The sequence below is a fragment of the Sporobolomyces salmoneus genome (genome assembly GCF_050403485.1).
Source record: "Sporobolomyces salmoneus JCM6883 DNA, S_salmoneus_JCM6883_v1_ctg1, whole genome shotgun sequence".
Taxonomy (NCBI): domain Eukaryota; kingdom Fungi; phylum Basidiomycota; class Microbotryomycetes; order Sporidiobolales; family Sporidiobolaceae; genus Sporobolomyces; species Sporobolomyces salmoneus.
Genome location: NW_027481162.1, coordinates 1 through 26069, shown reverse-complemented (window position 1 = coordinate 26069; position 26069 = coordinate 1). Strand labels below are relative to the sequence as shown.

At 50.6% G+C, this 26069-nt stretch overlaps 11 protein-coding genes across 11 annotated transcripts; 4 read left to right on the top strand and 7 right to left on the bottom strand.

Annotated features, from left to right (window-relative positions):
* Window positions 1-2920: 2920 nt before the first annotated feature.
* Window positions 2921-3898, bottom strand: JCM6883_007302 (uncharacterized protein; the record flags this gene model as incomplete). The annotated part of the gene is made up of 1 exon (XM_076628133.1): window positions 2921-3898. The coding sequence occupies one exon, from the start codon at window positions 3896-3898 to the stop codon at window positions 2921-2923; it is 978 nt and encodes a 325-aa protein (XP_076491534.1).
* Window positions 3899-4748: 850 nt separating this feature from the next.
* JCM6883_007301 (uncharacterized protein) lies at window positions 4749-7193 on the bottom strand (the record flags this gene model as incomplete). The annotated part of the gene is made up of 4 exons (XM_076628132.1): window positions 4749-4866; window positions 4952-5126; window positions 5200-5288; window positions 5359-7193. The coding sequence occupies 4 exons, from the start codon at window positions 7191-7193 to the stop codon at window positions 4749-4751; spliced, it is 2217 nt and encodes a 738-aa protein (XP_076491533.1).
* A 108-nt stretch (window positions 7194-7301) lies between these two features.
* Window positions 7302-8376, top strand: MRPL1 (mitochondrial 54S ribosomal protein uL1m MRPL1; the record flags this gene model as incomplete). The annotated part of the gene is made up of 4 exons (XM_076628131.1): window positions 7302-7532; window positions 7604-8045; window positions 8108-8236; window positions 8312-8376. 4 exons carry the CDS (start codon window positions 7302-7304, stop codon window positions 8374-8376), a joined length of 867 nt encoding a protein of 288 aa, XP_076491532.1.
* A 63-nt stretch (window positions 8377-8439) lies between these two features.
* On the bottom strand, window positions 8440-9319 carry CFF1 (Cff1p; the record flags this gene model as incomplete). Its single annotated transcript, XM_076628130.1, has 5 exons — window positions 8440-8567; window positions 8639-8873; window positions 8936-9024; window positions 9098-9139; window positions 9271-9319. The coding sequence occupies 5 exons, from the start codon at window positions 9317-9319 to the stop codon at window positions 8440-8442; spliced, it is 543 nt and encodes a 180-aa protein (XP_076491531.1).
* A 311-nt stretch (window positions 9320-9630) lies between these two features.
* Window positions 9631-12196, bottom strand: RSC9 (Rsc9p; the record flags this gene model as incomplete). The annotated part of the gene is made up of 4 exons (XM_076628129.1): window positions 9631-10445; window positions 10515-10762; window positions 10828-11953; window positions 12025-12196. 4 exons carry the CDS (start codon window positions 12194-12196, stop codon window positions 9631-9633), a joined length of 2361 nt encoding a protein of 786 aa, XP_076491530.1.
* A 616-nt stretch (window positions 12197-12812) lies between these two features.
* On the top strand, window positions 12813-13442 carry JCM6883_007297 (uncharacterized protein; the record flags this gene model as incomplete). Its single annotated transcript, XM_076628128.1, has 1 exon — window positions 12813-13442. One exon carries the CDS (start codon window positions 12813-12815, stop codon window positions 13440-13442), a length of 630 nt encoding a protein of 209 aa, XP_076491529.1.
* Window positions 13443-13582: 140 nt separating this feature from the next.
* JCM6883_007296 (uncharacterized protein) lies at window positions 13583-14731 on the bottom strand (the record flags this gene model as incomplete). The annotated part of the gene is made up of 5 exons (XM_076628127.1): window positions 13583-13802; window positions 13894-14072; window positions 14149-14278; window positions 14353-14475; window positions 14583-14731. The coding sequence occupies 5 exons, from the start codon at window positions 14729-14731 to the stop codon at window positions 13583-13585; spliced, it is 801 nt and encodes a 266-aa protein (XP_076491528.1).
* A 377-nt stretch (window positions 14732-15108) lies between these two features.
* On the bottom strand, window positions 15109-16583 carry MMS21 (SUMO ligase MMS21; the record flags this gene model as incomplete). Its single annotated transcript, XM_076628126.1, has 6 exons — window positions 15109-15382; window positions 15469-15625; window positions 15695-15749; window positions 15825-15947; window positions 16049-16168; window positions 16236-16583. The coding sequence occupies 6 exons, from the start codon at window positions 16581-16583 to the stop codon at window positions 15109-15111; spliced, it is 1077 nt and encodes a 358-aa protein (XP_076491527.1).
* A 236-nt stretch (window positions 16584-16819) lies between these two features.
* JCM6883_007294 (uncharacterized protein) lies at window positions 16820-20206 on the top strand (the record flags this gene model as incomplete). The annotated part of the gene is made up of 4 exons (XM_076628125.1): window positions 16820-17609; window positions 17676-18083; window positions 18158-18781; window positions 18864-20206. The coding sequence occupies 4 exons, from the start codon at window positions 16820-16822 to the stop codon at window positions 20204-20206; spliced, it is 3165 nt and encodes a 1054-aa protein (XP_076491526.1).
* Window positions 20207-20452: 246 nt separating this feature from the next.
* On the top strand, window positions 20453-21571 carry JCM6883_007293 (F-box protein; the record flags this gene model as incomplete). The annotated part of the gene is made up of 2 exons (XM_076628124.1): window positions 20453-20834; window positions 20910-21571. The coding sequence occupies 2 exons, from the start codon at window positions 20453-20455 to the stop codon at window positions 21569-21571; spliced, it is 1044 nt and encodes a 347-aa protein (XP_076491525.1).
* Window positions 21572-22282: 711 nt separating this feature from the next.
* On the bottom strand, window positions 22283-25483 carry JCM6883_007292 (uncharacterized protein; the record flags this gene model as incomplete). Its single annotated transcript, XM_076628123.1, has 8 exons — window positions 22283-22916; window positions 22981-23129; window positions 23187-23724; window positions 23798-24598; window positions 24654-24725; window positions 24792-24884; window positions 24951-24955; window positions 25031-25483. Coding segments are annotated over 8 exons (2745 nt in total), but the record flags the coding sequence as incomplete, so codon positions are not given.
* Between the last annotated feature and the right edge of the window lie 586 nt (window positions 25484-26069).

Here is a 26069-nt window from a genome sequence, read left to right as displayed (position 1 = left end):
GACTACGAAAGATTGTTCGGGGCCGATAGAAGGAGATCTCGCAGTCCTGAATGACCTTCTCCTCGTATAAAAGTTGCAAAAACGACTTCCTCCCAACTCGCGACTCTACCTCGACCTTCGTCTCTTGCCTCTCCGCTCAATCTCATTCTAGTCGACCCTTCCGAAAAAGAGCTTTCGAATGGGGTTGAGTGAGTGGAAGAGACGAGGCTGAATAGAGTCGATGAAATTGAGTCGGGAGAGGAAAGGTTTGCGCGAGGAGTCGGAAAGAAAAACTGCTGGAGGCTTCGAGGGTGGAAGGGGTGTTATGGATAGGGACGGGGGAAGTCGAAGCAGAGCAAGGGATCCGGTCGGAGGAGACGAGAGGCGAGGAGCGAAGCGCGATTTTTCTGGCTTCGAATCCGAGATCGAGGGGTGGACAGAGCGAGAGGGAGGACTGAGAAGCTACTGATACTGTTCGACGAAGCCAGTGTGGTCGCAATGGGTCGAGAAGAGAGAACGAGTCGAGGCGAAAACGATGTACCTCCTCCACTCCCGCTAGGCGCCTGTAAGATCAGAGGTGATGATTCTGTATGTCCCTACCTCCCTCCCTCCAGCCCTACCCAGCTACTGGAACTTTTGAGCGAGTGCATGGCGATTAAAAAAGTCGAGTTTTGATGAAGTGATGGGAGGCGTCGAGAGGCGCGCTGATTGTTGGTGGGAGATGGCAGGACTGCTGCTGAGGATTCAGTTGCGTGTCGTTCAAGTAGTTGATTGAGTTGAGGTCGAGGGTCGAGAGAGGAGAAGGGAAACTGTGTTTTCTCTCCAGCTCTTCGAGCCTCTTCCACGCTGACTCCGATCCCGCATAGAAGCAAGAATGACACTTCCTGCACGAGTTACACCGAAGGACTCAAAAGCAAACGAAAAATCGAAACTGACAAACCAAAACTTCGACTTCCGACTCTCTCTACGCAACTCCTCTTGCTTCCTTCTTTGACAACGAGTCCTGGGACTTTCCTTCTGCACCTCGACGTATAGCTTCCTTCTGTCGTTCCCAAAACTCCTCGACCGTGTAACTCGCCGTATCTCCATACTCTCTCATCTCGTAAACAATCTCGACTCCAGCTCCCTCAAGCGGCACTACAGCCGTCATGTTGTAAGTGAAAAGTTCGTCCGGCTCGTCAATAGGTTTGATGTCTTGGTCCAAGTAGATCGACTTGAGGGAACCCAGCTCCCATGAGTTGATGGCTTGAATAAAACGGCGCGTTTGACGTCGATTGGCCTTACCCACGTCTTCGTATTCGGGTCCTTTTGGTCGAGTCGCGATACGGAGATGTTGGATATGTTCAGGAACGGAAAGGAGATTCGCGAGTGGAAACTCGACTAGCGTGCGAGGATAGACTGAGGAGAGGAAATCTCCGCCTTGAGAGTTTCGCGCAACGTGATAGACAGTCCAATCGATTTCGCAGGATTCGAGCTGAGGGATGATGACAGGTAGATAGCCATTCGGGACTCGACTGAGGTCAATTTTGCTTCTGGTGAAATCGCCGGTAAGAGCGAGAGCTCTGAGCGAAGGTAATCGTTCGGGTACGAGGAGCCAATGAATCGACCGGAACGACTCAAAGTTGACGGAAAGGGCTTTGAGACAACCTAACGACGTGAAATTTTCGACTTCGAAGTCCACGCCAACGAGTCGAAGCTTGGACAGATCTTTTTTCGGGGTCGGTTCGAGCGGCTGAGATCAGCGAGGTTGTAATCCAAGAGGCTCACATGAGAGGAGACGTACTCGTCCATATTCCAGTATGGATCTCCCTGTAGATCGATTCAGGCGAGAGCAGGACGGAGAGACTACGGAGGTTCCGGAATCGAATCAGTAAATCATTCGGTTTCGAACCCTTGAAATCGCATTGAACGGAGAGATGTCTGGTCGTAGCACCGGCTCGAGATCGGAGGAATTGTCACAGCTCGGCCTTGTTGCGGATCCAAACGACTTCGAAGAGGACTTCTCGAGATATTGACCAAAATTGCTTCGAAACTCGAAAAAGTTTGTAGAGGGTGAAACGCCGCATTGAGTAGGTATCAGCGTGAAGCGTTTCTGATACCGTCATCCAAATGATCTTGTGGAGGAGTTCGGGAGGAAGAGTCGAGAGTGAGAGATTACGGCGCTGCGGACGATAGTAAGGAGGAAGGGGAGAAGGAACAAGCCCAAGGTGGTTGAATTCTGGCCCGTCCAGACAGTTCTCGAGTCAGCTATACGAGCTCGACAATAGACCTCTAAGTTGACGTACCTGTCGAGTTGTGCGACGTGTACATGGAAGATTTCATTGAAGTCTACGAAAGGAACGACGAGCCTTTAGTCGTATGTGATCGAATGAGACATTAACGAAGAGAGAACTCACATCCTTGCAAATCTTCGTGGCGAGGAGGGCGGAGATGAGACGAAAGAAGGTAGAAGCGAACTCCTCCAACTTTCGTCGCAAAGATCGCCTCCCGTCTTTGGCTGGATCCGCGGAATGATTCATTCCAACTACAGCGCGCGTAAACCAGGGCAAGTGAAACCAGAGCGGAGGCACTTCGCTCTCTCGGACAAGGACTATAGAAGTGAGCTTGGAAAGGTTGTCAGTTTCGACAAGCTATTCAAAAAAGAGGAGAGTTGTGGTGGTGCTGATTGATTGGGGGGAATAGTAACAAACAAAGAGGAGGGCAATTGCGAACGAAAGGGAACAGAAAGAAAGAGGGGGAATACTACTACTTTTTCAGGTTTTCAGACTTTTGAGTTCTGTTGAAGAGGGGTTGTTGCTGGGTAATAAAAGTACGAATGACAGAATGAAAGAGAGCTGTGGCTGGGGGTACTGCTAGAAGAGGAAAGATACAGAAAGAAACGACCTTACATCCAAACGAAGAAAGAAACAAACGACGTCGATGTCGATGGATAATGACTTGATCAGAGACCAGCGTCCTCCATTTTCCTACTCCATTTCTGTACTTCCCTAGGAGACATGCCTTGTTGCAAGACGGGGAGATCTCCTCCGACGACTCGAGAATGGTAAGAACGTAAAACCGAGATTGATTCTTGATCTAATTCCGACGACCAGAGGATTCGAGGCCAACGAGATCGACCTCGAGACGCTTCTTCTTGTTGACGAGACGGAGGAGAGGGTTGTGACGGACGAGTCGAGGGAGCGGGAGTAGAGGGAGCGGGAGAGGGAGCCGGAGAAGAAGAGGAAGAGGTTTGGAGAAGTGAAGGAGGGATGGGTAAACCAGGTGGGTAAACGAGAGACTGAGTCGAAGACGTGGAAGGCTGGGACTGAGCGGGAGTGGGTAAAGGAAGAGGAGTTCCGAAAGTGGGGCGTTGGGGAAGAGTCCTTTCCTCTTCTTCCTGTTCTTCCTCCTCAATCTCGAGTAACGAGAACGGGATGATCTCTCCATTGATCTCATGTAAATCCTCCAAACTCAAGGCTTTCCCCTTCCCTTTGCTCGATCCTCCTCCAGCAACGTGTTTCCCGTTCGTTGATTGTTTCGCGTCGAGACCGATTAATTGAGGAGAAGAGTTGGGAGTTTCGAGTTCCTCTTCCGAATCGTCGCTCGAGGAATAGGATGCACGTCGAGAGAAGAGTGGGGTCGAAGACGAGAAGGAGAACGAGGATGACGAGCTCGAGGAGGATTGAGAGGTGCGCATCGAAGTCGACGAGGGGTAATACGGAGTGAACGACATATCGGGGAAAGCTGATCTATCTGAGAGTGAGTGGAAAGAGAGTAAAGAGATAGAGTCAGCTTCTCGGCTTGAATGAGGGAGCACATTCCTGCCTTGAAAGTGGGGATTCCATCGACGGATTGACTGTTCTAGAGGGTACTTACATTGCTTCTGACCATTCATTGAACTGTATACATTCGTGGATTCTTGTTGTCGAGACGAGGACATTGTTCTTCTATTGTTTGCTGACTCGGATGGATGAATGAGAAGAAATCGGATCGGAGATGCGGTTCGATGAGACTCGGAGACGACTCAGTGGTAGCTACTCAGTGAAGAGTAGTGGTGATTCTACCGGGAGAGGTGTTGACTTGATGCGAAGTGAAGTGAAGTGAAGAGGAAGAGGGATCGACAAGTCGCGATTTCGAAGGGAGCTTCAAAGTCGATCGCACGTTTGACTCTCTCTCTCTCCCTCGTTCCTCTCCCTTTCTCCTCGCGTTTTCCTCCTTTCTCTCTTTCAGACAAACGTTTTCGCTTTCTTTCCAACGCGTCTCACCCTCTTTCGCAGGGAAGAGTAGAGGACGCGTAATTACACTGCTTTGTTCGATGGCGTTCTCGTTGATTCTCGCAAGTTCGTTCGCTCCGTTTTCTCGCTTTTCTCTCCGCCGAACCTAGCTCAACCCCTAGCGAAAGAGCCATCGACGTGAACGTACGTTTGTCGTTGAGGAAAGACGCAATGCGATGCAAAAAAGAACGCTACGAAGCGCAAAGACCGCATCGTCGCGAATCGAAAGAATTCAAGTGTCCTCTTCGTTCGGTTCGCAACGGAACGCAGCTCAATGCAACTTCGGTCGACGAACGGTATGCGCAACGATTCACGGACTCTCCCGCGCGTTTTGTAGTCATGACCAAGGCGGTGAAGGGAAACGTAATGAGACCGAGCGACGGTCGTTTTTCGTTATGTAATGGACACTCGGCTCTTACGCATCGTCCCGACTTTACTCATGCCTGTTCTCCTGCTCTCGAGGATGGGATATGTCGGAGAAAAGTCGCTCGTATTGTGCCACAGCTGAAACCCTATTCAGTCGACTTGCATCGCTACATCGGTACCTTCCTCCCTTCCGTCATTGACGACAGCTCCTCCCCGTCCGGCTCCTCCTTCTACTGCTTCGACTTGTTGACTCCCGTTGGTGTTCCGACTGTGCAAGAATTCAAAGGAAACGAAAGAACGTGCGACTTTATCAGTTTCGTCGCATCTTCTCGTTCCCTCGAAACTCGACTCACCTAGTCTCTCCTTCTTGTTGACCTTCAGCCTCCTTCTCGAGTGCTGCTGCTCGTTCTCTTCGAGCCTTTCGTTCCGCTTCAACTTGTTTGCGAGGTTTGTAGACTCGTTTTTTTCTTTCTTTCGGTTTGATGTCGAGGAAAGGTGGTTCACCTCCGACAGGCGGTAGGACGACGGCTGGTGAGTGATGCGAGACGAGTCAGTTTTGTGAAGCACAAACAAAAAAAGGCTGAAAAGAGCTTTGACAAACGTTCGGGTTGTTGACCTTCCCCTTCGCTCTCGGTCGAAGGAGGAACTCCGTATAGTTCTTTCAGTTGTTGTTCAAGTTGATCCACGACACTGTGGTTGCGAAACTCCTCTTAGTGTCCCCTCTTGGATGAGCACTGAGTAAACAAGCTTCCGAACTCACTGTTTCGGAATCCCTTCATTCTCTCTCGCAACCGCGACAACCTCTCTCCATCCCGGTACACTCCTTTCCTTCTCCTTCTCTCCCTTCTCCGTTGCTCTTTCCCGCTCTTTCTTGAGTTCTGCTTCCCGAGCTTTCACGGACCAGATATCGAGTGCTGGTAAAGGTTCTTTCGGGACGAAATCGCTCAAACGAGTTAGGACCGAGTTGATCGTGTTCGGTATCGACAGGAAGGAGGGCGGGTAAAAGGGAGGTGGTGATGGAAGATCGATGGAAGAGGTTGAAGAATCAGAGTCGAAGTCGGGTTCAGAGTCATCGGAGGTAGGAGAGGATCGATTTGAGAGGGGACCTCCAGCGGAGTAAGCGCTAGGGATCTTTCGACGAGGGATTCGAAGTTGACGTTCAGGGAGAGAAACTGTTTCCCTTCTCGTTTGTTCCGCGAGTACCTGCAATTCTTCCTGTAAATCGATCCTTTGACCAGACTGAGCTGCGAAGTTCAGTAGTTGGACGGGGTAAAGAGGCCATCGAGCCATTTGGGATAGGGTTTCAGCAGAAGGTAGAGGGAATTTCGGTTCGGCATCGGAGTCGTCTTCGTCGCCATTCTCAACGGGAGTGCCTTTGGGCGTGGAAATGAGCGCAATGCGATGTTGACGTAGAGGTCTTCCAGTTTTCTTGCGGCCGGGCGTTGGAGCGGGTGAATCTTCCTGCTCGTTCTTCTCGACTTTCCTTTTCGTCGGTCTTCCTTTTCCCTTTTTGCCCTCCTCACCTTCCTCTTCTGCCTCATCATCCCCTTCCGCTACCGCTTTCTCTCGTTCCTCCAATTTCCTCTGCCTCTTCACGAGTTTATCCCAACCCAGCAACAACCCATCCAACCCATTCTCCTCTTTCACCGTATCCACCACCGCACTTCTATACACCCCAAACTCCAAGTTCCTCCAATACTTTTTCGACGTCCTCCTCCGTTGATGCGCGTGGGTTTGGCGGGGTAAATTGTGAGGGTTCGAATAATCCAAACTCTCTTCTCTTTCTCGCAATCCGGTTGATCCGCGATCGGTTTCGTCGTCATCGTCAAGGAGGACGTCGTTGAGGGATGATTCCTCGATCGGACCGGAACTGCGGAGACGCCGAGTACGGGAAATCGGAGGGATTGGAGCGTCGGAATCAGAGTCGGGTCGGGAAACGTCGTCGTCTCTTCCGCCAGAAGGAGCGAAGTCGTTATCGTTGTCACTCGATGAGGAAGTCGAGGAGAGAGGTGGAAGGTCGAGTCGAACGGATTTCTTCTGACGAGGAACAAGAGGGGATTTTCCTTTTCCATTCTTTTGACTGAGTGAACCCTTTTTCGTTTGTCTCGCAGTTGAAGCGGAGGGAGATAAGAGATCAGGTTGAGAAGAAGGATCAGGAGTATCGTCGAATCGAGCTTTAGACTTGCGCTTCGAAGTCGAGGAATCGAGTTTTGTCGAATTCTTTCGTTTCCGCTTTTTCGGCGGTTTTCCAATTCCCTCCTCCTCCTGATTCTTCTCGATCGTAGCTCCAACTCTGATAGTCTCTACTCCCAGTCCCCCCTCCGTCGTGCTCTTCCTCCTCTTCCCTCTCGTACTAGAACTCCCCCTCTCAGCTAATTTCGATCCTCCTCTTCCTCCTCCTCGCGCACTCGGCTTCTTCCTCTGTAGCTGTCCACTTCTAGGTTGGTATGTACCGTGAGATAGATCATCGAATTCGTATGCTGGGGGGGTATAGACCGCTTTCTCTTTCCCTTTCCTCGAGAGTCGAGAACGGGCGGGAGTCGAATCCGCGATCGAGCTCGGAGTAGCTTGAGAGGTAGAGGCGATCGGTGGCATTCAGGTCATTAGGCGGGAGTCGAAAGTCGGAGAGTAGTGAATGTTTCAAGATCAAAAGATTCTTCGGAGGAGATGAGAATCTCCTTGCTCTCTCCCACTCACGCCAATATGTCATTTCTCAACGCTAGACCACTGCTAGCAGCTACGAAAGACTCGCTATCGACCCGCGCCTTCTCCTCCTCGCCCTCGTCAAGTGCCGCGAAAGTTCTCTCCCCTCTTCACAAAACCTCCATCTTACGAGCCCAACGAGCCGCTCGGTTAGCCGGAGGAGCAGGAAGTGGTCAACGTGGGAAAGAGAAGAAACAATTGACGCTTGAAGAAGCTCATAAAGTACTCAAAGTTCGTCTCTCGCTCTCCCCCTTCTCTCTCTCCTCTCTCTCTGATTGAACTGACGCATTCGCGCGGGATAGGAATGGTCACCACGAACCCCTAACGCCGCCTACGAGATCAACATTACAACGAAGCCTTCTTCCGCGATTCAATTAAACGCTCTGCGAGGTCGAGTTTTCCTCCCTCATTCCTGTCAATCCTCTACGAAATCCTCTCTCCTCGTCGTCTTCGCCTCTGGAGCCTCTGCTCAAGCCGCGAAGAAAGCCGGAGCCGATGTCGTGGGAGGGGAAGAATTGATCGAAGAGATCCTACAGGGGAGGTTGAGTCCCGATAAATTGATCACTACTCCTGAAATGGTTGGTCTGTTTCAGAGGAACCCTCAATTGGCGAGGACGTTGGGACCGAAAGGATTGATGCCGAGTGTCAAGAGGGGAACGGTTGCGAGTGATGTTGAACAGGCAGTGAAAGAGGCGAGAGGTGGATTGGATTGGAAGGGGGATTCGAAGGGAGTCGTGAGAGCTGGTGAGTCGCGGACCTCTCTTCAGTCGATGACAGAGAGGCTGACGAAGTGCTCGACGCCACAGCGATCGGGAGATTGAGTTTCACCCCCGACGCTCTGCAAGATAACGTCCATACCCTCCTCGCTTCCGTTTCGGATATCGCACTCGGTGGACCAGGACACGTGAATGGAATCCCTGCTAGGGTGAAACGACGTACGTACCTCGAACTATCGAATCCGTGCTCTCGAGACGAGACAAAAGACTGATTCGCTCGTTCGCTGGTCGCAGCGGCGATCTCTCGAGTTCAAATCTCTTCCACTCAGGGTCCCGGAATCGAACTAACAGACGTGTAGTAGTCAACAAAGCTCTATAATTTGCAACGTATCTAATCTCAAGAGATCTATTCGGCCTCGGGGTCAGGTTTCGTAATTTCTTGTACCATTCATCGTCCCTCCTTCCTCGAATTCATCGTCCCTCCCTCCTCGCAAGATATCCCACAAACCCCCCTCCGTCAAGAATGCATGATCAGGCCAAGCGAATCCCGCTGTCCCAACCCTTGGGCATCAGCTCTTGGTCAAGCTCGAGGAGCAGAAAAAGTGAACTCGAGAGACTCACGAACAACAACTTCACTAATCAAGCACCCCACTCTTTCCTCCTCACCCTCCTCGAGATCCTCCTCTGGTATCTCACTACATTTCCACCATCCCCCCTCAACGACCAATTGTCGAACTTGACCCTTTTCGACGTTTTCTCCCATTACGACTTGCTTAATCTCGGGTTTTCCTCTTCCTGAAGGAGTAGGTCGAAGGAGGGTGTAGAGCGAACGTCCGGAATGATGGAGATGATAAGTCTGCTCCCGATCAGAAAGGGTCAGCGCAAGAAGAGGACAGGAAAGGGAAAAAGAAAACGGACGGTAGATTTGTTCAAATGCAAGTTTCCTTTCGGTGATTTTGGATCGAGGAGGTAGTAGATCTGAGTAGCTAACGATCTCCTCTCTCGATCTAGCTCGAATGAACTTATGATGAGCCTACTTGACAGTATCAACCTGTGAGATTGATTCGAGCGAGGACTCACTAGCGTAAGGTGAAGCGACTTGCTCCTTTCGCCTGTCAGTCTCTGCGAATTAACCTCCTTCGGAATGCTCTGCTTGTGGTTACGGGGGAGGGAGATCAGATAGAGATGTTGAATGATGAAAAAGATAAGGAAGCGCGGTAGAGGGAGAGACGGACCTTGCAGTGAAAGCGTACGCTTGAGAACACTGTTCGGCGTCGGATAGGCGTATGGCTGAGACGACATGGCGAAGGAGAGATCAGGAGAAGGAAGAGCGAGGGAAACTTGAGAGAACGCTAGAAGATCCCGATGACGCACTTCTGCGAGTTGGTATTCTCCAGAGGGCAGCAGCGAGCGAAGCAGGCAACAAAGTGAGGCAGAGGAAGCGATGTGAGGGAGAGCGCGGTGCTTTCGAAGTTTCGACAACAATTTCGTCGAGCGAGGGTCACACTTACTCTCTCTTCTCTCACGGTCCGTTGCTCCTCAGAGAGTCCGATAGTGACAGTGGAAATGGTACCCGGGACTGCCTTACAAGTCCCCATCTAACGCACAAATCTCTATTCCTCCATTTTCACTTCCCCCTCTCCATCCTCTCCTCCCTCATTTCTCCCCTTCTCGAACCCCTCGATCCCCGTCACGACCTCGACCAAATATCTCCCCAAAACCACATTACTCAACGCCATTCTCGTAACCCTCTCCCTCACATTCCCAAACGCCTCTTTCCCCTTTATCGCTCCCGAATAATCCGGTTTCTCAACCTGTTGTAACACTCCACCTCCGGATCTCCTACCGCCCGAGGAAGACGAAGAGGGACCTACAGATTCTTCGGCAGCTAGGAAGGCTTGGAAGATTGATTGGGAACCTTCGGAGAGTTTATCCACCGCGGCATGGCCCGAGGCGACGTTGCCCCTTCCTCCTGCTGGAGGAGAGTCGGGTTTCGAGGAAGAGGAAGAAGAGGTAGAGGAAGAAGCGATTTTGATAGTTCGAATGAGATTGCGGAGAATGAGGCAGGAGAGGAATGAAGGACCGGTCGCTTCGTGGTGGTAGTCGTCGACTTGGGCGTGGTATCGAACGTGATGTGTTATCGATTTCGGTAGAGGTACGTCTTCTGTCTGCGCGGGAGTAGTAGTAGAAGGTGAGGAGAGGAGAGGTAAATGAGTTCGAACGTGCAAAGCGATTTGGGCGAGTTGAATAGCTGGATCTGAGGAGGTCGAGGGAACGGAATAGGTACAGGTGGTCCAGTGACATGAAGTAGGAGGGGAGGAAGGGGTAGCGACGAGATGGGTGTTGTAGACGTGTTGATGGAATTCGAGAGGGTCGTCGTGGCCTTTCGAGTTTGGGCAATCTTGCCAACCGCATTCTCCATCGACCGCTGCACTCACTCACTCTTCATCAGTACCTGTCCGCTTGAATGGAGATGGTAAGAGAGAAGGTGACTTACTTTCCCTCTTCCTCAAAGCCAATCCCTTGATAATAAATTTCCTCCCCCCTTCCGACTCATCCACAATAGTAGGTACAGCCGTCGGGAACGCCTGACTCGACAACTTGATGACATCTTGAGCGGGTAACATGTTTGGGATCCCGGGAGTTTGGGATTGAGCGATCGATTCGAATTGAGTTTTGTAACAGGTCCAGAGGGAAACTTGAGTGATATCGGAGATGGGGGAGAGGGTGTACATTCGATGCATCCTGCTCAATGAAACTCACACGAATCAGTAAAAGCAGAGGAGGGAGATGAGAGAGAGGGAACGAACCAGTTGATCGCTCGTTCAGGTTCTTGAATCCTAATAATCTCTTCCATTTCCTCTTCCGATAACAAACTCTCACCAGTAGGCATCACAACTCCTTTTTTCTTATTCTTCTTTCGTTCAACATTCAGCATCGCTCCAAATTGATTCTTCCACCAATTCGCCGCCTCACTCGGAGTTTCCAACACTTCCGTCTCCACCTCTTCGACCTTACCCCCCAGTTCAAACTTCGAGCAAACCAGCTTGAGGATTTCCGTCAGTTCTGGTCGGGCGCAGAAGAGGACAGAGTTCGAAGGGAGGAGAGTATGTTGATAAATGAAATCGAGGACTACTGTAGTCAATTCAGAGTCGCCGAGTGGGAGGAGGTTGATAGCTGTTTCGATGGGATGTGGGACTCCGAGGTTGGAGAGAGGAGAGAGATGGGTGTAGGTGAGGAGGGAGAAGACGAGATCTGATTTCTCGTTGAGGGATAAAGTTGTTAGACATCGATAAGCCGCGAGGAGTAATGCACGATCTTGGGAAGTCGTGAGGTTGACTAAGAGGGGGAATAATCGAACGGAGGGAGAATCGAATGGTTCAGGTTTCGAAATCGCTAGTGTTGTCGAAGGATCTTCCGTCGAATCGAGAGGGATTGAATGGCCAGGTAAAACGAGAGGAATATGTTCCCCGATCAATTCGACGAGTTCGAGCAAGTAAAGTCGGATTTCGGTCGTTTCTTCTCCCAAAGGTCCTTCGATTTCTCCCTCTTCCAGCACCTGTACTACCATCTTCCTTAACCTCTTGCTTTCCAATAGAGGTTCGAGACTCCTCTTCTCCAGCGCGAGGTTCCGTAGGATTAAAGAAGCTTCCGCTGCTCGCCTTCTAAGGATTTCTCGAGTCTCGGACGTTCCTCCTCCTCCTAGAGAGAGATTCTGGATCCCAGATTGTCTATCCTGTATCCGTCGGTCCAAGTAGTCCCGAATCAACCCTAATAAGCCATCTAAGAGTCCCGGGAACTCGTTGAACCGTAACAAATCTGGATCGATCGAAGAAACTTGAATAATCCTCTCTAATGCGAAATCGACCTCCGCCGGCACGCAGGATCGTAGTGATAGGATTAGACGATTACTAGGTCCCGGTTCGAGGTATGCCGCTACAACAAATCGCGAGAGGACAGGGTCAGGAAGAGTTGTTCAGTGAGAGGCAAGGGATAGAAGGACTGACGACCAGCAAAGAGGACACTCCATCGCTCACGAGCTTTCGAACGTTGACTGGGGCCTTTAGGTCCGCGTTCTCTGTCCCCGGCTGGCCGGGGTGGTCGTGCAGAACCGGGAGGAGCGTATGGGCGATGAGAACTTGAAGAGGCGAAGGACGGTCGACCGGCTATCGCGTGCATCGTTCTGAGTGAGAATGAGGGTGGTGTTAGGGTCGGAGTCGAGGTCGGAAGTGAGGTGGAGATGGGGAAAGATAAGAACGCGAGATCAACTTCTTTTGGACAGCTTCCTCTCACCCGTCCTCGAGCTAGTCAAGCCGAAAAGACAGTCACGATATGACGCAGCTTATCGACAACCACCGGCGAGCGCGACGACGCTCAAACCGACTCGTGCTCTCTTCTCCTGGCAATTTTCGACTCCCCTTCTTGATCAACCTCCGCAACAAAGCGACTTTCGACAGCTCAGATGTAGCCTTAGCTCAATAGGCATAACTTCGCTCAGGCGCTTCAGAAGTCAGGAGATTTCCGCACACGTTCCCCCCTTCTCTGTCCTCATCCTCATCGGACTCTTCTCCTTTCGAATCCTCTTCGACTAATAGACGAACGACCAACGTAGGGAAAACGTCACGAAGCACTTCCTACTCTCTCTTCTTTTCAGTCACTCGCCCTCATAACTTTCGAATGGATTCCACTCGACGAGGTTCCGCATCTTCTTCGATTTCGATTCAAGTCTTGACTACCACTACTTCTGCGCTACCTAAGGAAGGACATCGAGGAACGATTACCTGCCCTCACAACAATGTCTACGTCGACCATCGAACCTCTTCCCACTCATTCGACGACGGAATCAACGAGATCGGAATCTCTTTCTCTCCCTCTTCCGGTCCATCTTCGCCGCTCCTCCTCGACCGTGACGCTGCTCAATCCTTCTCCACCTCCTTACCAGTTCCCACCATCCACAATCACGCCTCTCTCATTCTACCCTTCTCCTTCTCCCGATCCTCCAGCTCAAGTTCTCCCATTCTCAACTCTAACTCCGCTCTCCCCCTCTCCTCCAGCTTATCCTCTCACCTCTCCCCGCGGCAGTACCTCTCCAGAGTCCCTACCCTCCTACTCCCAAGTCCCCCAAACTCTCGCTGAAAGATGCTTCGTCTTTGGATTCCTTTTCCCCCCGATTTGGATCCTCGGTCTCTCGAAATACTGGTTCTCTCAACGTCCGCACAATTTCCTCGACCTCGAAAAACACCCTGAATTGGGTTTGGATCCGGAGGAAGGATCGAGGGAGAGGGAAAGAGTCGAGGAAAGTATGAGGAGTTGGAGGGAAGAGGAAATCGTTTGGAGTTTGAGATGCGCTTGGTGTTTAGGTGCGGTCGTTGCGTTGGGGTGCTTGGCGGGGATCGTTACGGCCGCTTTGATGGGGAAAATCTGACGAACGAGGGCGGCGGAGGGAAGGTTTTGATCTGTTTCTGTTTGTTGTTTCTTACTTCTCACGTTATCCCTTCGGAACGGCTGTACACTTTTGAAACCCTGTATATTATATCACCCCTACTTTTACAATTCCTCTCGTTTTCAATCGTCCTCGTCCGATTCCCTACTCGTCAAGAATCCTCTTCCTTCTCCTCTTGCTTCACTCGGCCCTTTCCTCCGCCCCTCTGCCTCGACATCCCCTCCTAATGCTCTCCTTTCGACCGCTAATGCTTCCTCGTCATCGAGATCGAGGTCGAGGGAATAAGCTCGTGCGGAAGAGAGATCGATTGGAGCTGGTCGTGAGAAAACGTTCTTCCCGCTCCTAAATCGTCCCATCCATTTCTCATCAGTACCATTTCCTTTCTCACTCGTTCGGGAGGAAGCTGGGAGATAAGAAGAAGGGGAGAACTCACTTTCGTAACACTAATGCCAATCTCCCAAACTGGAATAAATTCCTCACGACCAACAAAAACGTATCGAATACTTCCTCATCTTTTGCCGAACACCCTTTAAAAACTATTACGAGGAGAGTTATGAGGCATAGTAAGGTGATTAAGAGGTCGAGAGTGTTGAAATGTGAGGACCAGAATTGCTACCCAATCCCATGTTTTGATTGTCAGTGAGTGCTTAGAAGAGGGCGAGGAGGGAGGAGAGGAAGAGGGACTCACGCGACCGAATGCGAAGAATCTGATCGAGACTTCAATGATCATCGCTGAATTTACGATTACTTCGAGGACGTAGAAAGTAAAACTTGGACAATTATCTCGATTCGTCGCACTCAAGAATACCGTCGTCAACCTGCGTTCGCATTCCATGTCCTTACGCATTAGCCTCCGATTGGTTGATTGGGTGAGAGTAGGAGAGAAACGAACGATAAAGCTGCCATTCCGAGGTAGAGGAAAACGTAGAATTGAGAGAAAACGAATCGATTCGCGACTCCTTTTAGAGTTTCTAATCGATCATTGTGGCTGCTTCGTGTTGTCGTACCGAATGACCTGAGCGCGAGAGACAAGAGGAGATCAGTTTCCCGTTCGGCACAAGGAGGGGAAGGGGAACTCGTTCGAGACCCCTCGCGTGGCAGGAAGGGAGATGTGGACCCAACTCGTCGTCCCATTCACTGTACGTAGGCATTTGAGGTATTGAAGGAGAAGAGGAAGCCGAATTAGATGAGCTTAGCGGGGTAACGAATCCCCCTCCTCCTGTTGTCCCGTTTGCGGTTGATGGAATCGGTGTTGTTGACCGAGATGACATTGCGTTGAGTCGAATGAATGAGCGTGAAGGCGTGAAGGAGAGAGAGAGGTGGTTGATCAGTTACCCCTTTTCCATTTCGAAGATTAGAACGAGTTCAATTAGCTCATTATAGACTTTGAACTTCGCGAACGATGCGGTTGTAAGGCTAGTCAACGGATTAGATAACTGCAAGCGAAGGACAGGCGACCGTGAAGAGAGCCATAGCAGAACAGAAGACGAGAAACAGAAAAAGAAAACCCTCGTTTCGCAATTGCGAGGAATCGATTATTCGAGAGACCCTGAATCCGAGTTTACAACAGACAGAAGAAGTCAAAAAACATTCACACCTTCAAACAAATCAGCAACGAGTCCGTGTGCCCAATCCCTAAACCTCGTTTTCAGTCCTCCTCACTATCGCTCATCTCGACATACGTTCTTCCCCCCGTCGCCCCTCCTCCTCCTCCCTCTCCGTTTGTTGCCCCTAATTGAGTCGCGCCACTCTGTACCCTCCTCAAATGTGCCTCAACCCTCCTCTTCAACCCTTCATCCCTCTCAATCTTCCCCAAATCCAATTTCTGATGACACCCTGCAACGGGACAGACGACGGACCCACGAGATTGAGCGATGTAGGATTTGATCGCTTCTCCGGAGAAGGAATGAGGGCAGAGCGTACTACAACCTCGCGCAAATTATCGGTTTCGTCAGTTTGGAGCCAGAGAAACGGGAGATGGGAAGGGAGAGAGAGGGAGAGGACGTACGAGGTATAAGGATCTTCGAGGATCGCGGCGGTGAGGGGACAACGGAAATCGGTTGATTGAGCACCAATTTCAAGTTCTTCATCGGAATCTTCTCCTCCTGAACCAGCTGCAGCTCCTCCGTCGGCACCGTTTTCTCCTGCTCCGTTCGCTGCGGCTTCTATAAAGAGCATCGAGATCGAAGGTCAGTGGGAGGGAGAAAGAGGGATAAAGGAGAAAGGGTACGAACCTCGAGGTAAGAATTTCTTTATATTCGGTACTGCAGTTCCTCCTGAAAAGTTCTCCTGTACAACACGAACCCTGCTTAGTATCTCACGCCTGGTTGGATCATGAGAACTAGTGTGAAAGAGAAGTCGTACCCAAATGAGGGAAATGAAATCTAGATAATCTTTATGTTTGACGAATCGTTCCCTTTGAGATTTCGTCTCGTAATCTGCTAAAGCTTTATCGGCTCGAGTTTGATACGTTTCAAACATGTTCGTCTAGAATCATTCATAGTCGAGAGAGTTAGTCAGTCAGGCGAGGATCCGAAAGAATGAAAACGGGAAGGGAAAGATGGGAGAAGAGAGAGAGGAAGACGCACCATTGGATGACCTTGAACCAGTCGTTGACGGATATCACTAATGATTTGACTACGAATTGAAGTTTCTTGAATCCTATCGAGGATCGTTCTGAATTCTCTATCTAAAGCTTTCATAGTTTCCTGCAAGTTCATCCGATTCGTTTGAGCTTCCCCTCCTTCTCTCAGCTCAGCTCAGACAGAGACTCACATTCTCCAACAAGAATCCAATGTATTTATCCTCATCGAACTCTTCCTCCCTCAAAACCTCTTCTGCCAAACTTTCCGTAAAATCACTCGCGACGTTATGTAACAACGCCCTAGCTTCCTCCAATTGTTTCTTCGTTTGTTCGAATTGACTACAGAGGAGTTTCAGTTTCAGGTCGCCTTGTTTCGCGTCGATAGGTTGGTTGAGATATTCGGGGTTAACTTTTTGGAGGAGGGAATCGTTCAAACGTCCTTGTTCTTCGTTGTCGGATTCGGAAGCTTCAGAGGAGGAGTCGCGTACGATCGCACCTCCACCAGAGCGTCGGGAACTACCTCGTTGGAGATTGGGCATGAGAGCCGGACGCGTTAAGATGAACGAAGAGAGTCGCGTCGAGGGTTGATGAACTTGTTGAGGTTTGACGGGTCTGACGGACAGGCAGTCGGTCTTCTTGTAGTCTTGCTAGTCGCTGTGCGTTGTTCGAGCTGATCGGGGAAGGAGAGAGCTAATTTCAAAACGAACCTCTCACTCCAAACGTCACGGATCTCTCTCATCCCTCTCTCTCACTTCCCAACCGCCTTTCGCCCACGATGCGGCTACTCGACCCCTGCATACCTCTCCTACTACTCTCCCTACTGCCGTCATGTCTCGCATCCCTCTCGATCGTCGATCTCCTCTCTTCATCTCCCTCCCACTCTCTCCTCCTCCGAGCGTTCCAACGAGCTCGCTTAATCCCCATCCTGAATCAATTGAACGAATCTACGATATTCGCGCCTACGAACGAAGCGATTAGGAGAGCTCAAGAGGGGGAACGAGCGATTGAATCGAGTTGGGGTTCTCTCCTACTCTCTGAGGAAGAGGAGGAGGAGGAGGAGGAGGACCTAGGAAAGGGACACGATAATCTACAGTTGGAATTGAGGGAAACTCTCCTCTACCACTGTCTCAATTACACCCTCTTTCCCGCTCGAAACCATTCTTCTTCTTCGAATTTCTCCGACTCGTCTTCGAATTGGCGAGAATCCGATTCCCCGCTCCCTCTCAACGTCGTAACCCTTCAAGAATCACTCTATTACCCCTCCCTCTCTCCCTATAACGATTCCTTCCCTCATCCTCCTTCCTTGCCCGGGTCGCCTCCGGATGATAAACCGAAATTTCCGATGGAACCTCCGAAGAACGGGTTACTCAAACGACAAGGTCAGATGATGAGAGTCGTTAGGAAGGAGGGAGGGGATGAGAAGGAGGGAGTTTGGGTCGGAACGGATTGGAAAGGAGAGGGAGGAGTTAGAGTGCTGATGCCGAGGAAAGGAGAAGAGTTCAAGAGACCTAGGAATGGAGTGTTAGTACCGATTGATGGCGTATTATCTAAACCTAAAGACCTCGGTACGCTCTTCCTTCCCACTTAAGCTTCATTGCTTCGCGCTAACTCCCGTTCTTCTGCGAACAAAGCGTCAATTATTCAATCCACTCCATCCCTCTCTACATTCTCCTCCCTACTCCCCCCATCTCTCCTCTCCTATCTCTCCAACACTTCCCACTTGACCCTCTTCGCGCCGACCAATGAAGCCTGGGACAGTCTGAGCGAATTGGAAATGAGGTATTTGAGATCGAAATTCTCTGAACTCGATATGAAGGAAATCCTCCAAGATTCCGCTTCGAGGAAAGTCAGCAACGGCGAAGAGAAAGGAAGTGTAGTGGGGTATTTGGGGAAATTGGTGGAAGGAGGGAAAGATGGGGAGGAGGGAAAATTGGTCAAGACTTTGAGGAATGGGTCGTTAGAGATTGGGAGGAATGAGGAAGGGAATTATAAAGTGAATGGGACGGAGGTTGAGGAAGGAGATATTCTCGCTAAGAACGGTACGCTCCCATCTTTCCATCTCAATTTCACCGTCGAGCTGAAATTCAAACGTTCCCCCCCCCCCCGTCTTCAGGAGTTCTTCATACGATTCCCTCCCTCCTCCTACCCTCCGGATCCCTCGCCCTCACCGCCGAAAAATACCTCCTCGCTCTAAACTGTACGAAATTCGTCGATTTGTTACATTCCGTCAATTTGACGAAATATGTCACGATCCCGAGTGATCAAGGGACGGAAATCGTTCCTGAACCTTTACCTCATTACACTCTTCCGGCCCAGTCGGATCAGATCTCGTTCCAGAAGGAGGAGAAGGGATTGAAGGAAGGTTACACGATTCTAGCGCTCAAAGATTCGTTACTCGCTTCAATCGACCCCGCTTCTTCCTCGTCACTTCGACTTCTCACTCTTCCTCAGTTCCCCTCTCCAGGCTCTAACGAACTCCGCTCCTTACTTTCCTACCACCTCCTTCCGACGAAGTACCTCCCTCGCGACTTGAACGACGGAATGTTACTCGGTACTGAACTACGACCTCGGACTCTCGGAGGAGCGAGACAGAGATTAATGGTTAATGTTCAAGATGAGGAAGGAGGAGAAGGGGAAGGATGGGAGAAGAGGACTGGGAAGAAGGTTGATAAAGGAGGAGGAGAGGAGAAGGAAGTGATTATTTCGTTTGGGAATTCGAATGCGATCGCTGAACCAGGTACGTCTCTTTTCTCTCACTCTCTCTCCACACTCGACTTCAGGAACTTGGAGTAGCTGAAAAACGTTGTCGGGTGCACCAGTTGAAGTAGGGAATTCAATCATTTACCTAATTTCTACAATCCTCGAACCTCCCGTCTCGATAATCTCGACCGCCGTATCCGATCTCCGACTCTCCACCTTCATCGCCTCGGTCTATTCCGCCTGTCTCTCCCATCTCTTCCTCTCAACTCCATCGATCACTTACTTGATCCCGACGAATTCGGCTTTCGAAAGATTAGGACTCGTGATGAATTACCTCCTGTTACCTATCGCGAAGAAGGAATTGGATTCTACGTTGAGGTATCATGCGTTGAAGGAATTGGTTTATTCTACGGATTTCCCAGAGGTGGATCGGGAATCGATGAAGTATCCGACTCTCGAGCAAGGAGGATCCGAGATTTACCTCGAACGAAATTCGACGAACGTACTCGTACATGGACCGACGGTTTCCCTAGGAGGAGGAGGAAATGCGAGGATCCCAGTGAATGGGGATACGAGGAAAGGGAAATTGATCGAGATGGATTATTTGACGGAAACTGGAGTGATTCATGTTGTCGATCAAGTCGAATTACCTCCTACGGTAGAAATCACGGTGGATAAATTATTGAAAGGAGCGAAGAGTACTACGATGGTCGAATTGATCAAACAGGCGAATATGTCGTGGGTTCTCGAAGGTCGACAATCACCCGATCACAACGAGGCGGAGGAGGAGGAGGAGGACGACAGAGGAAGAAAGAGGGCTTATACGATCTTATGTCCGAGTGATAAAGCGTTATCGAGGTTGAATTTGACGTTTTATTCGACTCATCCTGAACATCTTTCAGCCCTCATCAAACTTCACATCATTCCTATCGACGCTCTACCTCTCTCTCTCTCCACAACTCCCTCTTCCGACTCTTCGAAAGGACGTGAATCTCAAGAAGAAGGAACTCCTCTCCCTTTCTCGGATTCGATCATTTACTCGACTCTTCACTCGATCGAAGAAGGTGGGAAGAGTAAATACGGGAAGATCGCGTTCAAGCGATGGGGTACGGAGAGAGGAAGTTGGATGGTCGGGATCGAAGGAGCGAGGGGAACGAAAGGGGAGAGCGATTCGGCTCGAGTTGTGAATTGGGGGAGAGCGACTCCGAGAATCTTACGGGATGAGACAGGGGATCTGTTGGACGGGATGAGGGTGGCGACGGGTGGTGGAGTCATCTTGATCGATTCAGTGCTGTTGCCGTGGGAGCCAGGGTGGTTTAGACGTTGGGGTTGGATCGTCCTCACGTCAATCGTCGCGACCGTGGTGGTCGTTGGGTTGGGAGTGTGGGGAGTGAGAAAATGGAAGAAGAGATTGAGAAAGAATGGAGAAGGGTACGAAAGAGTAGAAGGGGAGGAAGATTAGAAGAACTTCTTCTTCGTTTCGATCAGTTTGTATAATTTCTTCACTTGTAGCTACTCTCTCTTTCTTCATATCAGTTCAGTACACTTACTCCCATGTTGAAGCTCAGTTCTCGTCATCGTCGTCTCGGAAAGTCCGGTCGAGGATTCTGCTCGAGGCTCGAGCTCTTGAAACCCGCAAAGATCCCTCGAGTCCTTTCTCTCTCTTCTCTTCCTTCGTCTCGTCCGCCATCGTCGCGAACTTCAAGCCATGTCGCCAACAGCTCTTCCCGACGAGCTGATTGAGGACATCTTCACTCGAGATCTCGAGCAAGCCGACCTCGCTAGCCTCTGTCGTACCAGCAAACTCTTCTCCGCAATCGCGAAACCTCTCTTGTACCGAACGATCACCATCCGCTCCCACCATCAAGCTGAACAATTCTACCGGAACACTTCGCAAGAAGATTTTGAATCGGTCAAGAGGCTCGAAATCGTTGGAAAGGGTAACCCATGGGCGAAGTCGATACGCTACATGGAGACGCTAAGTTGGCGCTTCGAGTGTCCGGAGGATGGCGAGGAAGGCGTGCAAGTCACCGAAATGGGAACAGGATGTGTCAAGGAGTTCATTGAGGGATTTGTCGTCGATCTGGACCGTGAGTGCCCGACTTCTGGGTCTCCTCAGCTGTCTGTGATAGGTGCTGAGGCTGCCATCAATTCGAGCGCAACAGGAATCAACTCCATCTTTGTCCGTAACGTGGTCGAAAATCCGAACGTCCTTTGGAGACAAGGGTATGGATCCGCTCCCGTGACTTTCGCGAATCTAACGGACCTTTCGTTTGTCTCTTACCGAGGAGGATGCAAAGTCATCGCGCCGCTACTCCAACGTCGATATCTGCCTGCTCTTGAGCGACTCGTCCTTTGCCACGTTACGTACGCCGACCCGCCATCTCATCCCTTTACAGGCTTTACAGGACGCACTTCGTACAATTTCATCGAGGCAGATGAATACCGCATCTCCACGAGGCGCCTGGAGGATCACTCGTTCGAGCTATTCAACAAACTCAAACTCCTCGTGGCACCTTCACTCGATATTACGGACAAACACCAACCTCTTGTTCACCTCATCGTGTTCGACTATCGATCCGAGCTACGTCGTACCGACAAGTTCGTCATCGTCGACCTTTCGGACGCCTGGAACGAGACCGAATACGCCGATTTCTTCGCGGGACTGTCGGAAGGCCTCCAAACTATCGATCTCTCCACGTACTCGCTCGAATACCTCGCCGTCCCTCCAAGCTTGAAGCTTGAGTTCCTCGACAGTTCAAACCCACTCCTACCGTACCTCGAATCTCACGGAGTCGCAGTCTATTTCGATGCAGAACTCGGTTAATTGATGGCGCCTTCAAGCCTTTACGAATACCTCGAGATGAAGAAAAAGCGACAGGAGGAGGAGGAGGACGCGGAGAAGAGCAAGGAATTAGGGGACGGAGCGCAAAGAGGAGGGAAGGATGGACCGAGCTCGCAAACTCATCTCATTGCTCATGCGCGGAATAGGCATTACTGGTCGGGGGGCGTGACTTGGGGAGGCTGGAGGGGGCAACAAGAAGGAACGCAAAGGGGTTGGAGAGGGATTCTGAAAGAAGGAAGATTGGTGCTTTTGTTGATTTTCTTTTCGATTGTCAACTTTGTCTGGAATCCCTTTGTGGCTCTTCTGTTCGCTTTTCATGACAGTACTCTTACCGTACAAGTGGGGGCCCTCTCGGTTTGTCGCTCATCATACGAGAGAATCGAATGCGAAAAACCAAACCCTGTTTTTACTTTTCGTGTGCAGTCCCCGATCGACAGAAAGCTCATTCTCCGGGGATATGAGATCCACCAGCAATATCGAATAGATGCAGCTTGCTTGCCACGAAGACACACGAAAGAGACGAGGTAGTAAACCACTCGAGCTTTGTTTTTATCGACTCTCGTCTCTCTTTTCGACGCTTCTCCGTGAACTAGGCAAGACGTAGATGATACGATAACAAAGCGACAACAACGAGAGTACTTCCAGATAGATAGATAGAATATGATAATGCTCGACCAGCGAGAGAGAAAGTGTCTAGTGTCCGTAGTTCATTGACGGTAATCGTCGAATCTCCTGATTTCCACCGACAGCGTATCCTCCTCCTCCGCCATCTCCGTTCGATATAGCCGCGACAAATCCGTCTCCGTTTTGAGTCGCCGAAGAATATTGATAATACGCTGGATTCGAGGAAGAAGGGTATTCCCCCGAGGTATAACTCGCAAGTCCGTTCGGTTGGGGGGGAGGGAGCGAGGTAGGAGTACTGAGGGAAGTGTCTGTCGCAGAAGAAGAGGAAGGATACGAGGGATTTGTCGTTGTCGTCGCGGCGTAGTTGAGAGGAGATCCAGTCGGATTCGGCTCGTAGTAGTGAGGAAGGGAAGGAGCAGGAATTGATGCAGTAGGAGCGGGGTAACTATGCTGAGGCAGAGATACGGAGGTCGGGGTGCTCGCATGAGACATTGAGCGAGGCGGCCAGGATTCAACGGAATTTGAGGAATAATGTTGCTGTTCGGTTGAATGGTAAGTAGGCTGAGGATACGAGTTGTGACGTTGTCGTTCTTGATGTTCTCGTAATCGGTGACCTTGACGAGCGAGCGAATTTCGAGCTTGATGGATGTCTCGATCGAAATTTGCCCAAATCCAACCAGCGATTTGCATAGTCTCCATGAGTCTACTCGAGCAAGACGGGAGAGTCAGATGCGGAGAATGCGCCAAAAATAAACAGAATAACTCACGCTGCGCATTCATCGAGTTTGTTCGCGAAAGAGTAATTCGTCGGTCCTCCTTGTTCCCACGAAGGTGATTCGACCATGTGATGAAGATAGTCACGGGTGTATTCGACAGTGAACAACGCCGAGTGCATGATCGTGGATCCATACGTGCGCTATCGAAAGAAAGGGTCAGTAACTTGTCGAATCGAGAACGATAGAAAAATACTTACAATCATCGCAGTAAATTCCCTCGCTACTGACAAGATCCTCTCATCACTCTGATCCTTGACCCGCCTCAACATACCGAGATACGTGTCGCCTCCATCCTCCTGCGTCGATCCACCACTCATCTTCGCAACCCTCGCTTCTTCCCGATCCAGTGTCTGACAGATCAACGTGTGAATCCCCAACAAGTGTTGACCTTTGATCCCCATCAGATCCCTGAACCAAACGTGAGTTCTATCCGGAGCGTCCGATCCAAAATCGACCGAATCGACGGATTGCCGGAAGATTTGTGTGAAGCGTGAGGTATTATCGATTTCGGACCAGATCAAGTTTAGGGAATCCTCATTGAGACGGGAACGACGAGCCAGAGGAGAGGCGAGGAGAGTGATGGTGCGACGGACGGAGGCGACAACATGTCGAAACATGGAAGCGACGGCGAGTCCAGCGAGAAGTCGAGTATCTTTCGAAGATATGTAGGGAAGGACGTCTGCCGTGATCGGATTCGTGAACAAGTCGCAGAGCGAGGTGAGTTCATCTTCCGTACTGCAAGTGATCGTCATTGTCAGAAAGCTCCGAAGAGAGAAAAGAGAGCGAGAGTAAGAGAGAGATTACTCACAAACAAGAAAACCTCCCACCCATGAGAGCAACGAGTGCGTCCCTCGTATACACCATCCACAACAGAGTCCCACCACTGGTCTGTTCCGGCGTCAACAGCGGCTCCGTGATATCGTCGCATTGCCCGTCGTTCAGATTTCGGAGATGTTCCGCGGCGGCGACCATCAGATACCTTCCTCTTGTATTCGTCCTCGAGGTATCATCGAAGGTGACGAGGAACTCCAACAAGGTCAACGCGGAACACGCCGCAGCCGAAGAGATCCTCAACAATCCTCTTTCGTCGACTAGCCTCAACGCTCGTTCCTTCATCGCTTGTGCGAATTCTTCCCTCCTATTCCCGACTAGTGTGTAATCCCTCATTCCACCGTTCTTTACTTCTTCGAGAGTAGGCACTCCGTAGCCGACGATGAGAGGGTTGTCGCTAATTCGGCTCGCCCACGCTTGAAGAACTGCGGCGAGACATTCATTTGCTGGTGTGAGGTTCTCAGAGACTTGTCCGGCAAGGTTCCAGGCGACTTCGAACTGGTCCCGATCGACGAGGGGACAGATTTGATGCAAGACGGAGAAGAAAGTCGAGATGAGTTCGGACGAAATGTCGCGGGAGATTTGGGACTGGACGAGTCGGGATTGTGAGGTGGTCGAGGAGAGGGAAACGACTTCTTGACGAGAAGGAGTACGTGGAGTTGTCACGGGTTGAACGGAAGTGGAAAAAGGATTCGAAGAGGATTCGGACGTCGGAGTAGTTTCGCCGACTCCTGTCGACTGCAGATTCCATTTCGAAGGGTCGTTTCCGTAGAGAGCTCTATATGAGGATACTAATCAGCTGATGCTTTAACAGGGAAGGAGAGCAGACTAACTTGGCTTGTTTGATCAATTTTCCCGTTCTAGTCTGAGTTTTCGGTTTTGATCTGACATACGTATCCGTGCAACTGTAAGGAATAACTTTGATGAGTTCCAGCGAAGTTCGGAGACAGCTAATCAGAGTTCCAACATACGTGATCTTCTTCTTTCCACATTCTGAACAGGGATCTCCGTTTTTCTCTGCTCGATCGCACTTGACTCGTCTCAATCGACAGGAATCGCATGCACTGCATCCGAAGCAGTTCAGTCAGTCATGTACGATTCTCGAGCAGGAGGAAAGGCCAGAAACTCACACAAGCTGACGGAAACGAGAAACGAAAATCGTGCCAAAGTTAGCTTTGCTTCCCGTCTCAGGGCAGCGAAATAGGCCCACCTGTTTCCTCTTCTTCTTCGGATTCCCATCTTTATCGTACTTGACTTCTCCTCCACCTCCCTCTTTCGTCGTCGTGCCGCTGCTCCCTCCTTCGACCGGTCCATTCTTACTCGTGCCGTTTCTCTTAGTTCCTTTCTTTTGCTCTTCCGGTAATGGTAACGCATTCAAATCGTTCGTCGAAGTAGAAGGTGTGGATCCCTGGAGTTGCTCGCCAGCTCTCGTTGGAATCTCCTCCACTCCTTGTCCTTCATTCTGGTTCGGGTGAGGGACGTAGTAGCCGTTCTGATCGTACTGCTGTTGTTGATGCTGCTGCTGCTGATGATAGTGGCTTGAAGCTGAATCCATCAGCGGGCGAGGTTGAGCGAGAGTTTCCTGATCGAAAGTCGAGAGTCGACCGAGAGACTTCCAGAGGTCGAGATGCGTTGAAACGACGAGCTCCGTACGTGTAGAGGCCTACAGAGTCGAAAAGCGAACGACTGAACTGGAGGGAGGAAGCAGATCGATCAGAAATCCTTGCCTCTTGTCGCCTCGTGGCTTGACGAGTTGCAAAGCTTACAAGTTGCAACCGACTTCCGAGCGGGGAATACATAGCTTCCGAATTCGATTCCGTTTCAAATAGGTTAAAATTTTTGACCACAACCTCGCACGTGAACTTGTACCCCTCACCTTTGCTGCCAATCAATCAGGCGTTGTGCTTTCGCCTTCGGAGTACAGGTGAATTGCGTTGACAGAATAGTAAAAGGGTTAGGGAGGAAGAACAGAAATGACCGAGGACTAGGGGGAACAGAAAATTGGAAAGAAACAAAACGCTCAATCCTCCCTCACTCCTCGCGAGTAGAAACTGCTCAGGCTCGAGCCCGCTCCCCCATCTTAACCTCTATTGCTCCTTCTCTCTTCTCCTTCGTTACCGGCCCCAGAATTCCTTAGGGATGAAGTTGTCCAGATATGCCTCGGGTTGCAAGTCGAAGACTAGCTCAATTCCAGCTTTTTCGCACTCCTTGATGACTCGCTCCATCTCGATCATGATGTCGGGTGAATG